The sequence below is a fragment of the Macrobrachium rosenbergii genome, chromosome 16 (genome assembly GCF_040412425.1).
Source record: "Macrobrachium rosenbergii isolate ZJJX-2024 chromosome 16, ASM4041242v1, whole genome shotgun sequence".
Taxonomy (NCBI): Eukaryota; Metazoa; Arthropoda; class Malacostraca; order Decapoda; family Palaemonidae; genus Macrobrachium; species Macrobrachium rosenbergii.
The window spans coordinates 34,078,762-34,091,292 of NC_089756.1; the positions used below are offsets into that span (position 1 = coordinate 34,078,762).

The 12,531-nt window shown below is 37.1% G+C and overlaps 2 protein-coding genes across 2 annotated transcripts in view; both read right to left on the bottom strand.

Moving 5' to 3' along the window:
• Window positions 1–12,531, bottom strand: part of LOC136846926 (titin homolog) — a 231,395-nt gene that overhangs the window by 172,305 nt on the left and 46,559 nt on the right. Inside the window, exons 9-10 of the mRNA XM_067118179.1 lie at window positions 7,445–11,117; window positions 3,397–7,308 (exon numbers count right to left, since the gene is read on the bottom strand). Of these exons, the coding sequence (XP_066974280.1) occupies window positions 3,397–7,308; window positions 7,445–11,117 (7,585 nt within the window). The remainder of the gene's footprint in view (window positions 1–3,396; window positions 7,309–7,444; window positions 11,118–12,531) is intronic.
• Window positions 11,155–12,372, bottom strand: LOC136847285 (trichohyalin-like). Its single transcript, XM_067118822.1, has one exon. It carries the CDS (start codon window positions 12,370–12,372, stop codon window positions 11,230–11,232), a length of 1,143 nt encoding a protein of 380 aa, XP_066974923.1. The 3' UTR covers window positions 11,155–11,229.

Here is a 12,531-nt window from a genome sequence, read left to right on the forward strand (position 1 = left end):
TGATTACTAATGTAAAAAAAAAAGTCATAGTATTTATGATAAAAGCTTCAGCTGACTTGTATCTGAACGTTTAGTATCTTAATGAAATAGAGACATCTTTTTATGGAGATTATCAGCGTAAATCAGGTTACAAGAGGTGTATTTTTATTCATATTTCAATGTTCACATGCCCCTTAGTCCTTTGCCAGTGTGAAATGATTTTACACATATCAGCCTTATGTTATGGATCCTTTAGCAATGTGGAAAAAGGAACAATCACATTGTCATCGTCTGCTGTTGTCTCTTCCATACAAGCTAAAACAATTAATATTTGCCAAATGGCACGGAGGGGTTTGAATATCTAAACTTTATCCAACTGCAACTGGTTACAAGTCCCTTGGTCGTTTAAATTTTGTCCAAAGCACCTGGTTATCCTCGTATATCCTTTGGGCACATGAGTTTTGTCCAAAAGTACCTTATTATAGTTTCCTTGGTCTCACAGGTTTTGTCCAAAAGTACCTTATTATAGTTTCCTTGGTCTCACAGGTTTTGTCCAAAAGTACCTTATTATAGTTTCCTTTGGTCTTAACAGGTTTTGTCCAAAAGTACCTTATTATAGTTACCTTGGTCTAATAGGTTTTGTCCAAAAGTACCTTATTATAGCTCCCTTGGTCTAATTCCAAAAGTACCTTATTATACCTTGGTCTAACAGGTTTTGTCCAAAAGTACCTTATTATAGTTACCTTGGTCTAACAGGTTTTGTCCAAAAGTACCTTATTATAGTTACCTTGGTCTAATAGGTTTTGTCCAAAAGTACCTTATTATAGTTCCCTTGGTCTAATAGGTTTTGGTTTGGTCTCACAGGTTTTGTCCAAAAGTACCTTATTATAGTTCTCTTAGTCTAATAGGTTTTGTCCAAAAGTACCTTATTATAGTTCCCTTGGCCTGATAGGTTTTGTCCAAAATTACCTTATTACAGTTCCCTTGGTCTAGTAGGTTTTGTCCAAAAGTACCTTATTATAGTTACCTTGGTCTAATAGGTTTTGTCCAAAAGTACCTTATTATAGTTCTCTTAGTCTAATAGGTTTTGTCCAAAAGTACCTTATTATAGTTCCCTTGGTCTCACAGGTTTTGTCCAAAAGTACCTTATTATAGTTCTCTTAGTCTAATAGGTTTTGTCCAAAAGTACCTTATTATAGTTCCCTTGGCCTGATAGGTTTTGTCCAAAATTACCTTATTACAGTTCCCTTGGTCTAGTAGGTTTTGTCCAAAAGTACCTTGTTATAGTTCCATTGGTCTAACAGGTTTTGTCCAAAAGTACCTTATTACAGTTCCCTTGGTCTAATAGGTTTTGTCCAAAAGCATCTTATCTATAGTTCCTTGGTCAAACATTTGTCCAATAGTATCCTCTTATAGTTAGTTCCCTTGGTCTAATAGGTTTTGTCCAACAGTACGTGGTAATATGGTAATACATACTTAGACCATCTTATAACAAGTCTCTCAGTTATCTACGCTATGTCCAATAGTACCTGACAACAGGTATCTAGGCCGTTTGAGTTTATTCCAGTGGAATAACTAAGCTTTATCCAACAGCATCTGGTTAGAGGTGCTTGAACATAGGCCGTTTGAGTTTATTCCAGTGGAATAACTAAGTTTTATCCAACAGCATCTGGTTAGAGGTGCTCAACCATCTAAGCTTCATCCAATAACATTTGGTAACAAGTACCCTGGTTATCTTAAGTTTTTCTTGGCTACAAACAGTGAACATCAAAATCCTTGTTCAACAACTCTTAGTAACCGCAGGTTCGAAGATTAGAGTTTGTTACTTTCTAAACCTTTCAATTATAATTTTATTCATTGCAATTCGCTACTACGCTTTTGCAAAGGGGTCTTCATGATTCAGTAATTGTCAAGACGCCAGACATTCACCAGATTCAATAACCATTATATTGGAACACAAAGTCCACAGTAGTATGCATGTATATTGCTATATACAGGATGCTTTCGCCAACTTGATCAGTTGGCCTCTTCAGCCTGATTCAGGCTGAAGAGGCCAGCTGATCAAGTTGGCAAAAGCTTCCTGTATACAGCAGTATACTACATACAAACTACTGTGGACTTTATTTTTCCATTTAAGATGACGAGAAAGTGATGATATCAAATAACCATTACATTAATCCAGTATCAGAATGTAGACAAAAATGCGAGAAAAGACAATCTTAAAGTATTTTCAACTGCCTTCAGCCCTTCATACAGGAATGACACTTTACATAAACTCCTGAAAGCAAGTACAATTAAAAACCATAAAAAAACACGGTATTTGTTTCTTCTGATATGGTATGCATGCAAAAAATATTCATGCACAGCTTAAAGTAGTGTCATTCAATCACACGAGATGAAGAGGAAGTGAGTTTTATGGAGTGGTTTCAGTACGCCGACATAATCTCGATACCTCTGATGGATATTCTGCATAATGTGCCATGTCTTACTTCAGGTTTTCTCCCATTATAACAATAATAATAATAATAATAATAATGCTAAGATCAACTCTTTTCAAGTAAGTTCTCAAGTTTAATAACAATAAATCATAAATGATTTCACCTAGAGACTTACTTTAAAAAGGAAACAAACATATTCATCATTAAATAAAAACATCGATCTATTGATAAACACATCAAAACTAGTAAGAAAAACTGCAAAAGCCGTAAACAACGAAAGCAACGACTAATGAGCTATAAAATGCACATATTGGTTAGGAAACAGAAAATATCACTGCTCTATTTGCCACTAAGTAACAGAGTGTAAGTCACCACCATGTTTTCCGTAAGCAGCATGAAGCACTATGCTATGTCTAATCCTGAGGCCTAGCTATAAATCTCACCTCATGCAGGGGCCGGGGAACTGGGGAAGGGACAACAAATAAAAGTATGAACGCACACACTTCATTTTTTGAGGGGGGGTAAGAACACGCTCGATCAAACCAGGCCTCCTGTGGATTTAGCTGAGGCCTGTATTTTTCTTTGCTCTTATTTTTTGCAAATCCAGGTTTTCCTTTCCAGGTATATCATGGAGTTTAGAATTTGGGAAAAGCGGGATTTTAGAGGACAAACACACCCTGGTAACAAAATAATAAACTTACAGCCAGATAATGGTTTTGATACTCCAGGAGAACAGGATGTCCCAGACATACTGCTCTGGACTACTCTATGTAATTAATCAAGTAGAAGTTCAAAAAGCAAAACAAAAGGAAGTAAAGGGTAGCCTGCAAAACATATAGGCCACCAGGGTTCTTTTGGCCCTTGGGGCTTTTGGGGGAAAGGGAGGGTGTTGGTAGTTCTGTCCAAATGTGGTGAGAGAGAACTAAAAAGAAAACACTGCTTGCTTGGTGTCATGAGCGAACTTTACCCAATGCCATACCTTCCAGCGTCGTCGTATGAGAGGTCAGGGACGGATTCGTTGATGCATAGGGCGAGGAAGGGGCACACAAGGTGTAATACCCCTTGCTTCGGGCACCAGCGAAGTCCGTCAATGAACGTCCCTCAGAGCACATGACGTCATCGAAGTCACTAAAGACATCATCGTCAACATCCCTCTTTAATTCTCCGGCAGTATTGTCAAAAGGTGCTGCCCCACAAGTTTTGGCTACTTCAGCATTAGCCAGATAATTCCCACCAATTATTGGGCCTATAGCTCTTCTGGAACCACTTCTCACTTGCATGGCTGAGTCTTCGGCTTCAGTTACTGTGCAGTATATGTCTCCCTTGTCAATGTCGGCTGCACTTCTATGACTGCGATGCTGCCAACTGTCTTTTAGTTTTTCATTTTCTTCTAAATCACCCTGACTGCTGTTTGGACTGTCTGCATTTCTATCCGTATCATCTGTACTTGATGAATTGTCAAATATTTTCCATGATTTGCTCTCATTTTCCAGTTCTTCTGCATACCAGTCACTTTTCATGTCAGTTTCATCACCACTGTCTCTTTCTTTTGCAAACTTTCCATAGTGTTCATCACCATCCGAACTGGCTGTGCTGCAAGATTTTACACTTTCACTCCAAGTAATTTCTTTGTGTTTTGATCCATCCGCACTTTTTGGACTAAATGGATTGAGCATATCTTCAAGATCACTGTCAATAGTTCTCTTTTCACTATCTTCGTTAAGGCCATCTTGCTGTTCAATGTTAATGACAGTATTTACTATCATTATCTGAAACTCACTGCGAGGTGTAGTTACATTTTGGTAATCTTTAGAGTTCAGAATATCTTCAAGATCGCTGCCAACAGTTTTTTTCTCACTTCCTACACTTTCCATGCCGTCAACTTCGCTGTGCATATCTCCAGTAGGTAAGCCATCAATGCTAATGCTCAGATCTTGAAGCTCTTCAGTTTTAAATTTATTTTCACTTAAATTGCTAATTTGATTGAGCATTTCCTCTAGGTCTTCTGTCTTATCAAATTCACTCTTCCCTTCTGTGTCTGATTTCCACTCCAGGTCATAACCACTTGCTGAGTGTTTCAGCTCCCTTGACATGTCATAATTTTTGCTTCTATATAAATACGTTTTGGTGGTGTTAAAGTCTTCTTCGAACATTGGCTGAGTATTTGTAATTACTATTGTTGGTACCTGTTGTTTACAAATTGTCTTTGTCATTACATCATCCCTCTCAGAATCATTTGCAATCAGGGAACTTATTTCGTTTAGTAGTTCCTCAGCATCACTGCTGTCCTTTCTTCTCCTGACAGAGTCGTCATTAGAAGGGTTCCATGTTGAAGAAGCACTCATTCTCAAGCTTTCATTCATTGATTCTTCAGCAATTAGATTACTTATCTCATTGAGAATTTCATCAATATCACATTCATCAGTTCTACCGTCTGAACAATACTCATAGTCTGCAGAAGCCTCGACGTTTAATGGATCATTCATTACAAGACCTTCTTCATACATTTCCTTATCACTCCAAGCATCCATGTAAACAATATCATCATTTGTCTCCAACTTCTCAGATCTTTCTCTTCCAAAAGAGTCGCTTCCACTATCTTCTCCATCTCTGTCACTTGTAAAATCCCAGTCAACATCATCATTTACAAACATAAGGTCATTCTTTTCCTCTAGGAAGTCACATATATCCTCCTCCTCTTCATCTTCTGTTTCTGCTGAATCATGTTCCACCTTTTCCTTCTCTCCTGAAAGCTTACTTTCAGTACGATGGTTAACATGTGCTACTACATGATCTACAAGTTCTTTTTCCCCAAATTCCATCTTTAAAATACTGTCAAAATCTAAAGTTGAATCTCCCTGATAGCTTTCTTCATGATGATAATCATTTGAAGGAACGGCAAGACCACCAACTGCCTTCACATAAGCACATTCATCTTGAACTGGTTTTTGAATACTCATCTCAGAAGCAAGAAGAGATTTATTTGATAATATGCTGTTTGTTACAACTTCTGTACTGGATGAAGGGAATCTACTGCAGATTAAAGGTATGACTACTTTCTGTCGTTTACCTACTAAGGAGGCTTCCAGTTCATCATTAACCTTTTGTTCAGAGGAGCTTGACACCATTATTGGTTGTGTTTCTACTCCATCCAAATTCTCAACTTGGATTTTAACAGGCAGCCCACATTCACTTCCAGACGCACCTTTCAGAACTTCTTCATCTACCAGTTCCTTTTGCACACCATCATACTGCTCACTGTATTTCATTTCATCTTTCTTGTGCCACTTACTGTACTCACCCAAATTTTCAAATACTCCTCTCTTCTCAAAAACGCATGCTTTATCCCTCACATAATTTTCTTTCTGACCTCTACCAATATATGCAGAAGCAACACTATCCGTACTGTTAGTGATATTCTCTTTCCCCTTTTGCTCTTTTACTGACAGATTGTGATTTATTATGATATCCCATAACCCTCGCTTCCTGTTTTTACCCCTTCCTCGTCTTGCATGTCTCAGCCTAAGAACCTCTAACTGCCATGGTACTAAATCGGAGGGAGAACCTGGAAGATGTTTCTGTTTGCATTTTAATTCTTCTGTATTCCCTGTGCCACTTGCTTCACTCATTATTTTTGGTTCATCAACTATTTCTGACGCTTCTTCTTCAGTTTCCCAAACTGTTTCCCATCCACTGCTCTCATCATCTTTCTGATCCAAAGATTCTTTGCCAACTAATTCATGCACTCCAGTTTTAATTATCCTCTCTTTGGATCCCTCCTTACTTTCCTCCTCGATATTTACCTTCGACTGTTCACCCTCACTTGCAACTGAATATGTCTCAGAGAGGTCCCTTGGTTCCTTACTCCTTCCTATGTACGCATTCCTAAAAGCTATCTCTTCAAGTTCATGTTGATCTCGTTCCCTCGCCCTACTACCCTGACTTAACCTATGACCTTTAAATCTTTTTCCAATTCTTTCACTCTTGCTTTCATCTTCTGATAAAGATGTCTCATCAGTTGGTCTTGGTTTAATTTTCGTTTTGTCTTCACTTATCCTAAGACCTCTAAATCTCCTCCAGCCGCCCTCATTTGCACTTTCTTCTGAAATAGATGGTTCTTCAGAATTTTCTGCCCGCTTCTTTGCTATGCGACGTAATCTGCGAATTCTAAACCTCCTCCTAATTCCCTCACTTATACTACTTTCTTCTGAGAAAGATGTGTCTTCAGACAGTTCCTGTTCTTTTTCTTTCATCTGTCTCTTACTTCTGTTATCTGCTTCTTCAGTCTTGAAAAGGTCATCGATCTTAACGCTTCTCCCATGATCTATTGTGTCTCTACCCTCGAGTGATGCCAATTTTTCTGGAGTTTGTTCACTTCTTTCCAATGTTTCCTCTTTTTCACTTAGGTCAACCTTTGTGTGCCTTTTCTGTTCTTTATCCCACGTTCTTTCATGTCCTAGTTTGCCAAATTCACTCACTTCATGACTCTTCAATGCTTGAAGTGCTTCGTCAGTTTTATCTGATTTTTCTGATTCAAAGCTTATATCTTCTCCCTTCGACACATCCTCTGAGATGTCTAGCTCTCCAGTGTCTTGACTGATCTCAGATATTTCATCACTGCCATCTGACCCATACTTCTGACTGACTTCATAAATTTCAAAAGCCTCATCAAACCTTACACATTTCTGAATTTTCTTCTTCAGTTCTGGTACTTCTTCAGTCTGACTTAATTCATCTATATCAGCATCTGGGTTCTCTGCTTCAAACGTTTCAGCATCTTCAGTCTCAGGTAATGCCTTTTTATCATCGACTTCTCTAATTTCACGTGGAGCTTTCTCCATCTCATCTGAATAATCAACTTTTAAATCGACTTCACTTTGATTTCTGATCACTCACCGTTGTTTCATGAAGATCAGGGACTTCTGTTTTCTCTCCTGCCACACCATATTCAATTAATCCATCCTGTTTAGAATCCATAACCAGCATTCTCAAGTTATTTTCAATTGCAGGAGACACCTCTAAATCACTGATCAAATCTTCCCTATCATTGGTTTGCTGAGATTCTGTATAATCTACCTGATAACCCGGTTCTTGTATGTTAGATGCCTCTTCGTTGTCTGGAAGATCATCCATATCAAGACTGATGTCTTTTATATCAGACATTTCCTCTGTTTTAAAGGAGATCTCCATCACAAGACTTATTTCTTTAATTTCAGATGATTTCGCACTTTCACTTATTTCGTCAATTTCGGAATTTATGTCCGTCCTTTCTGATGGACCCACAATTTCATCAGACTCTTCTTTTTCATCTTGCCCTTGGATAACTCCATGTGATACTGCACTGTCATCCAGTTTCCCCTTTCCATCACCCAGATCGGTTTCATCAGACTCCTTTATATCTGATTTATCCTCAGTTTGAAGTCTTTCATCAACCCCAGGCATTTCTTCGACTTCAGATGCGATGTCTTTTTCGTGTCCTACAGCCTTGATTTCGGATATTTCCGCAGTTTTGTATTTTTCATCGTCTTCAGGCTCAACTTCAATTGCATAATTAACATCCACCATCTTCTGTCTGCCCTCTTCTTTGTATTTTTCTTTAATTTCAGATACTTCTTCAGTTTCAGAAACACTTCCCTCTTCAGTACCAGCACACTCTATTTCTGATTTTTCTTCAGGAATTCCTGCAGTTTCAGATAACTTTTCCTTGTCAAGACTTACATCCTCAGCCTCTGAAATTTCTCCAGTTTCGGATTTTTCATCAATTTCAGATGTCTCGGCCTCTGCTAGACTTATAAGTGAACTCTCTTCAATTTCAGATCTGTGGATAATTTCAGATACGTCACCGGTTTCTTTTCCAAGACTTGTATCCTCTACCAGTGATCTTTCTTCTGTTTCATATCTTTCATCCAAATCAGATATTTCTTCGATTTTATGAGTCTTTTCCTTACTGGGACTTGAGTCCTCTTTCCTAGAACTTTCTTCGGTTTCATATCTTTCGGCAGTTTCAGATAATCCTTCTATTCCATGACCCGTTTCCATAGCAACAGCTAATTTCTCAATCACGGATCTTCCTTCAGTTTTGTATATTTCAGAAATTTCAGATTTTCCTTCGACTTCAGATGCCTTTTCAATACACACATCCTTAACACTGACTCTTTCATCACTTTCACTCCTGTCATCAGCTTCAGAACTCTCTTCTACTGCAGTGGACTGTTCCTTTCCAAGACTTGAATCCTTTATCTCAGACTCTTCTTCAGATCTGTCTTCAATTTCAGATCTTTCCTCTTTTTCAGATACTTTTTCCTTTCCAAGACTTACATCTTCCATCACGGACCTTTCTTCTGTTTCATATTTATCATCAGTTTCAGATATTTCTTCTGTTTCAGACTCCTTTTCCTTTCTAAGACTTACATCCTCTATTTCTGATCTGTCTTCAGTTTCATATTTGTCATCAGTGACAGATATTATGTCTTTTGCAGATGCCTCTTCCTTTCCAAGCGATACATCCTCGATTTCTGATCTTTCTTCAGTTTCATATATGTCATCAATTGCAGATTTTTCTGCAACTTCAGATGCCTTTTCATTCCCAAGGCTTATAACCCCTGTTTCTGAACTTTCATCTTCACATACGTCGTCAGTTACATCATCCTTTCCAAGACTCACATCCTGTGCAAGGCTTATATTCTCTATCTCGGATCTTTCTTCCGATTCAACAACATCCTCAATTTCAAATATTTCATCCATTTCAGGTGCCTTTTCCTCTCTGAAACTTATATCTTCTGTCCTAGATCTTTCCTCTGCATCCAGTCTCTCATCAATATCAAGTATTTCTTCTATTTCAGAAGCCTTTTCACTTTCAGTATCTAAATCCTTCATCTCGGATCTTTTTGCAGTTTCATACTTATCATCAGCGACAGATATTTCTTCCATTAGAGATGCCTTTTCCTTTTCAAGACTTACATCCTCTATCAGGGATCTTTCTTTGTCATCAACTTCAGATATTTCTTCCATTCCAGATGACTTTTCCTTTTCAAGACTTACATCTTCTATCACGGATCTTTCTTCTTTGTCATCAATTTCAGATATTTCCTCCATTCCAGATGCCTTTTCCTTTTCAAGACTTACATCCTCTATCAGGGATCTTTCTTCTTTGTCATCAATTTCAGATATTTCCTCCATTCCAGATACCTTTTCCTTTTCACGACTTACATCCTCTATAAGGGATCTTTCTTCTTTGTCATCAATTTCAGATATTTCTTTCATTACAGAAGCCTTTTCCTTTCCAAGACTTACATCCTCGATCAAGGTTCTTTCTTCTTTGTCATCAATTTCAGATATGTCTTCGATTCCAGAAGACTTTTCCTTTTCAAGACTTACATCCTCTACATCTGATCTTTCTTCTTTGTCATCAGTTTCAGATATTTCTTCCATTCTAGATGACTTTTCCTTTTCAAGACTTACATCCTCTATCAGGGATCTTTCTTCTTTGTCATCAATTTCAGATATTTCTTCCATTCCAGATGACTTTTCCTTTTCAAGACTTACATCTTCTATCAGGGATCTTTCTTCTTTGTCATCAATTTCTGATATTTCTTCCATTCCAGATGACTTTTCCTTTTCAAGACTTACATCTTCTATCAGGGATCTTTCTTCTTTGTCATCAATTTCAGATATTTCTTCCATTCCAGATGACTTTTCCTTTTCAAGACTTACATCTTCAATCAGGGATCTTTCTTCTTTGTCATCAATTTCTGATATTTCCTCCATTCCAGAAGCCTTTTTCTTTCCAAGACTTACATCTTCAATCAGGGATCTGTCTTCTTTGCCATCAATTTTAGATATTTCTTCCATTACGGATGCATTTTCCGTTTCAAGACTGACATCCTCTATCAGGGATCTTTCTTCTTTACCATCAATTTCAGATATTTCTTTCATTCCAGAAGCCTTTTCCTTTTCAAGACTTACATCTTCTATCACGGATCTTTCTTCTTTGTCATCAATTTCAGATATTTCTTCCATTACAGATGACTTTTCCTTTTCAAGACTTACATCTTCTATCAGGGATCTTTCTTCTTTGTCATCAATTTCAGATATTTCTTCCATTACAGATGCCTTTTCCTTTTCAAGACTTACATCTTCTATCAAGGATCTTTCTTCTTTGTCATCAATTTCAGATATTTCTTCCATTACAGATGACTTTTCCTTTTCAAGACTTACATCTTCTATCAGGGATCTTTCTTCTTTGTCATCAATTTCAGATATTTCTTCCATTACAGATGCCTTTTCATTTTCAAGACTTACATCTTCTATCAGGGATCTTTCTTCTTTGTCATCAATTTCAGATATTTCTTCCATTACAGATGACTTTTCCTTTTCAAGACTTACATCCTCTATCAGGGATCTTTCTTCTTTGTCATCAATTCCAGATATTTCTTCTATTACAGATGCTTTTTCCTTTTCAAGACTTACATCTTCTATCAGGGATCTTTCTTCTTTGTCATCAATTTCAGATATTTCTTCCATTACAGATGCCTTTTCCTTTTCAGGACATATATCTTCAATCAGGGATCTTTCTTCTTTGTCATCAATTTCAGATATTTCTTCCATTACAGATGACTTTTCCTTCTCAAGACTTACATCTTCTATCAGGGATCTTTCTTCTTTGTCATCAATTTCAGATATTTCTTCCATTACAGATGACTTTTCCTTTTCAAGACTTACATCTTCTATCAGGATCTTTCTTCTTTGTCATCAATTTCAGATATTTCTTCCATTACAGATGACTTTTCCTTTTCAAGACTTACATCCTCTATCAGGATCTTTCTTCTTTGTCATCAATTTTAGATATTTCTTCGATTTCAGAAGCCTTTTCCTTTTCAAGACTTACATCTTCTATCAGGGATCTTTCTTCTCTGTCATCAATTTCAGACATTTCTTCAAGCGCAGATGCCTTTTCCTTATCAACACTTACATCTTCTATCAGGGATCTTTCTTCTTTGTCATCAATTTCAGACATTTCTTCCATTACAGATGCCTTTTCCTTTTCAAGACTTACATCCTTTATCAGGGATCTTTCTTCTTTGTCATCAATTTCAGATATATCTTCCATTCCAGATGCCTTTTCCTTCTCAAGACTTACTTCCTCTGTTAAGGATCTTTCTTCTTTGTCATCAATTTCAGATATTTCTCCCATTTCAGATGCCTTTTCCGCTTCAAGACTTACATCCTCTATCAGGGATCTTTCTTCTTTGTCATTAATTTCAGATATTTCTTTCATTACAGATGACTTTTCCTTTTCAAGACATACTTCCTCTATTAGGGACCTTTCTTCTTTGTCATCAATTTCAGATATTTCTTCCATTTCAGATGCCTTTTCCCTTTCAAGGCTTACATCCCTTATCATTGATCTTTCTTCTTTGTCATCAATTTCAGATATTTCTTCCAGTCCAGATGACTTATCCTTTTCAAGACTTACATCCTCTATCATGGATCTTTCTTCTTTGTCATCAATTTCAGATATTTCTTCCAGTCCAGATGACTTTTCCTTTTCAAGACTTACATCTTCTATTAGGGATCTTTCTTCTTTGTCATCAATTTTAGATATTTCTTCCATTACAGATGCCTTTTCCTTTTCAAGACTTACGTCTTCTATAAGGGATCTTTCTTCTTTATCATCAATTTCAGATATTTCTTCCATTACAGATGCCTTTTCCTGTTCAAGACTTACATCCTCTATCAGGGATCTTTCTTTTTTGTCATCAATTTCAGATATCTCTTCCATTTCAGATGCCTTTTCCTTTTCAAGACTTACTTCCTCTTCCTCTATTAGGGATCTTTCTTCTTTGTCATCAATTTCAGATATTTCTCCCATTTCAGATGCCTTTTCCGTTTCAAGACTTAAATCCTCTATCAAGGATCTTTCTTCTTTGTCATCAATTTCAGACATTTCTTTCATTACAGATGACTTTTCCTTTCCAAGACTTACTTCCTCTATCAGGGATCTTTCTTCTTTGTCATCAATTTCGATATTTCTTCCATTTCAGATGCCTTTTTCTTTTTTCTATCAAGACTCACTTTTCCTTATCAAGGATCTTTCTATCAGTGATCTGTTATC

Coding starts and splice junctions, on each gene's coding strand:
- LOC136847285 (XM_067118822.1), bottom strand. CDS start 12,372: ATGAAAGAAATGTCTGAAATTGATGACAAAGAAGAAAGATCCTTGATA.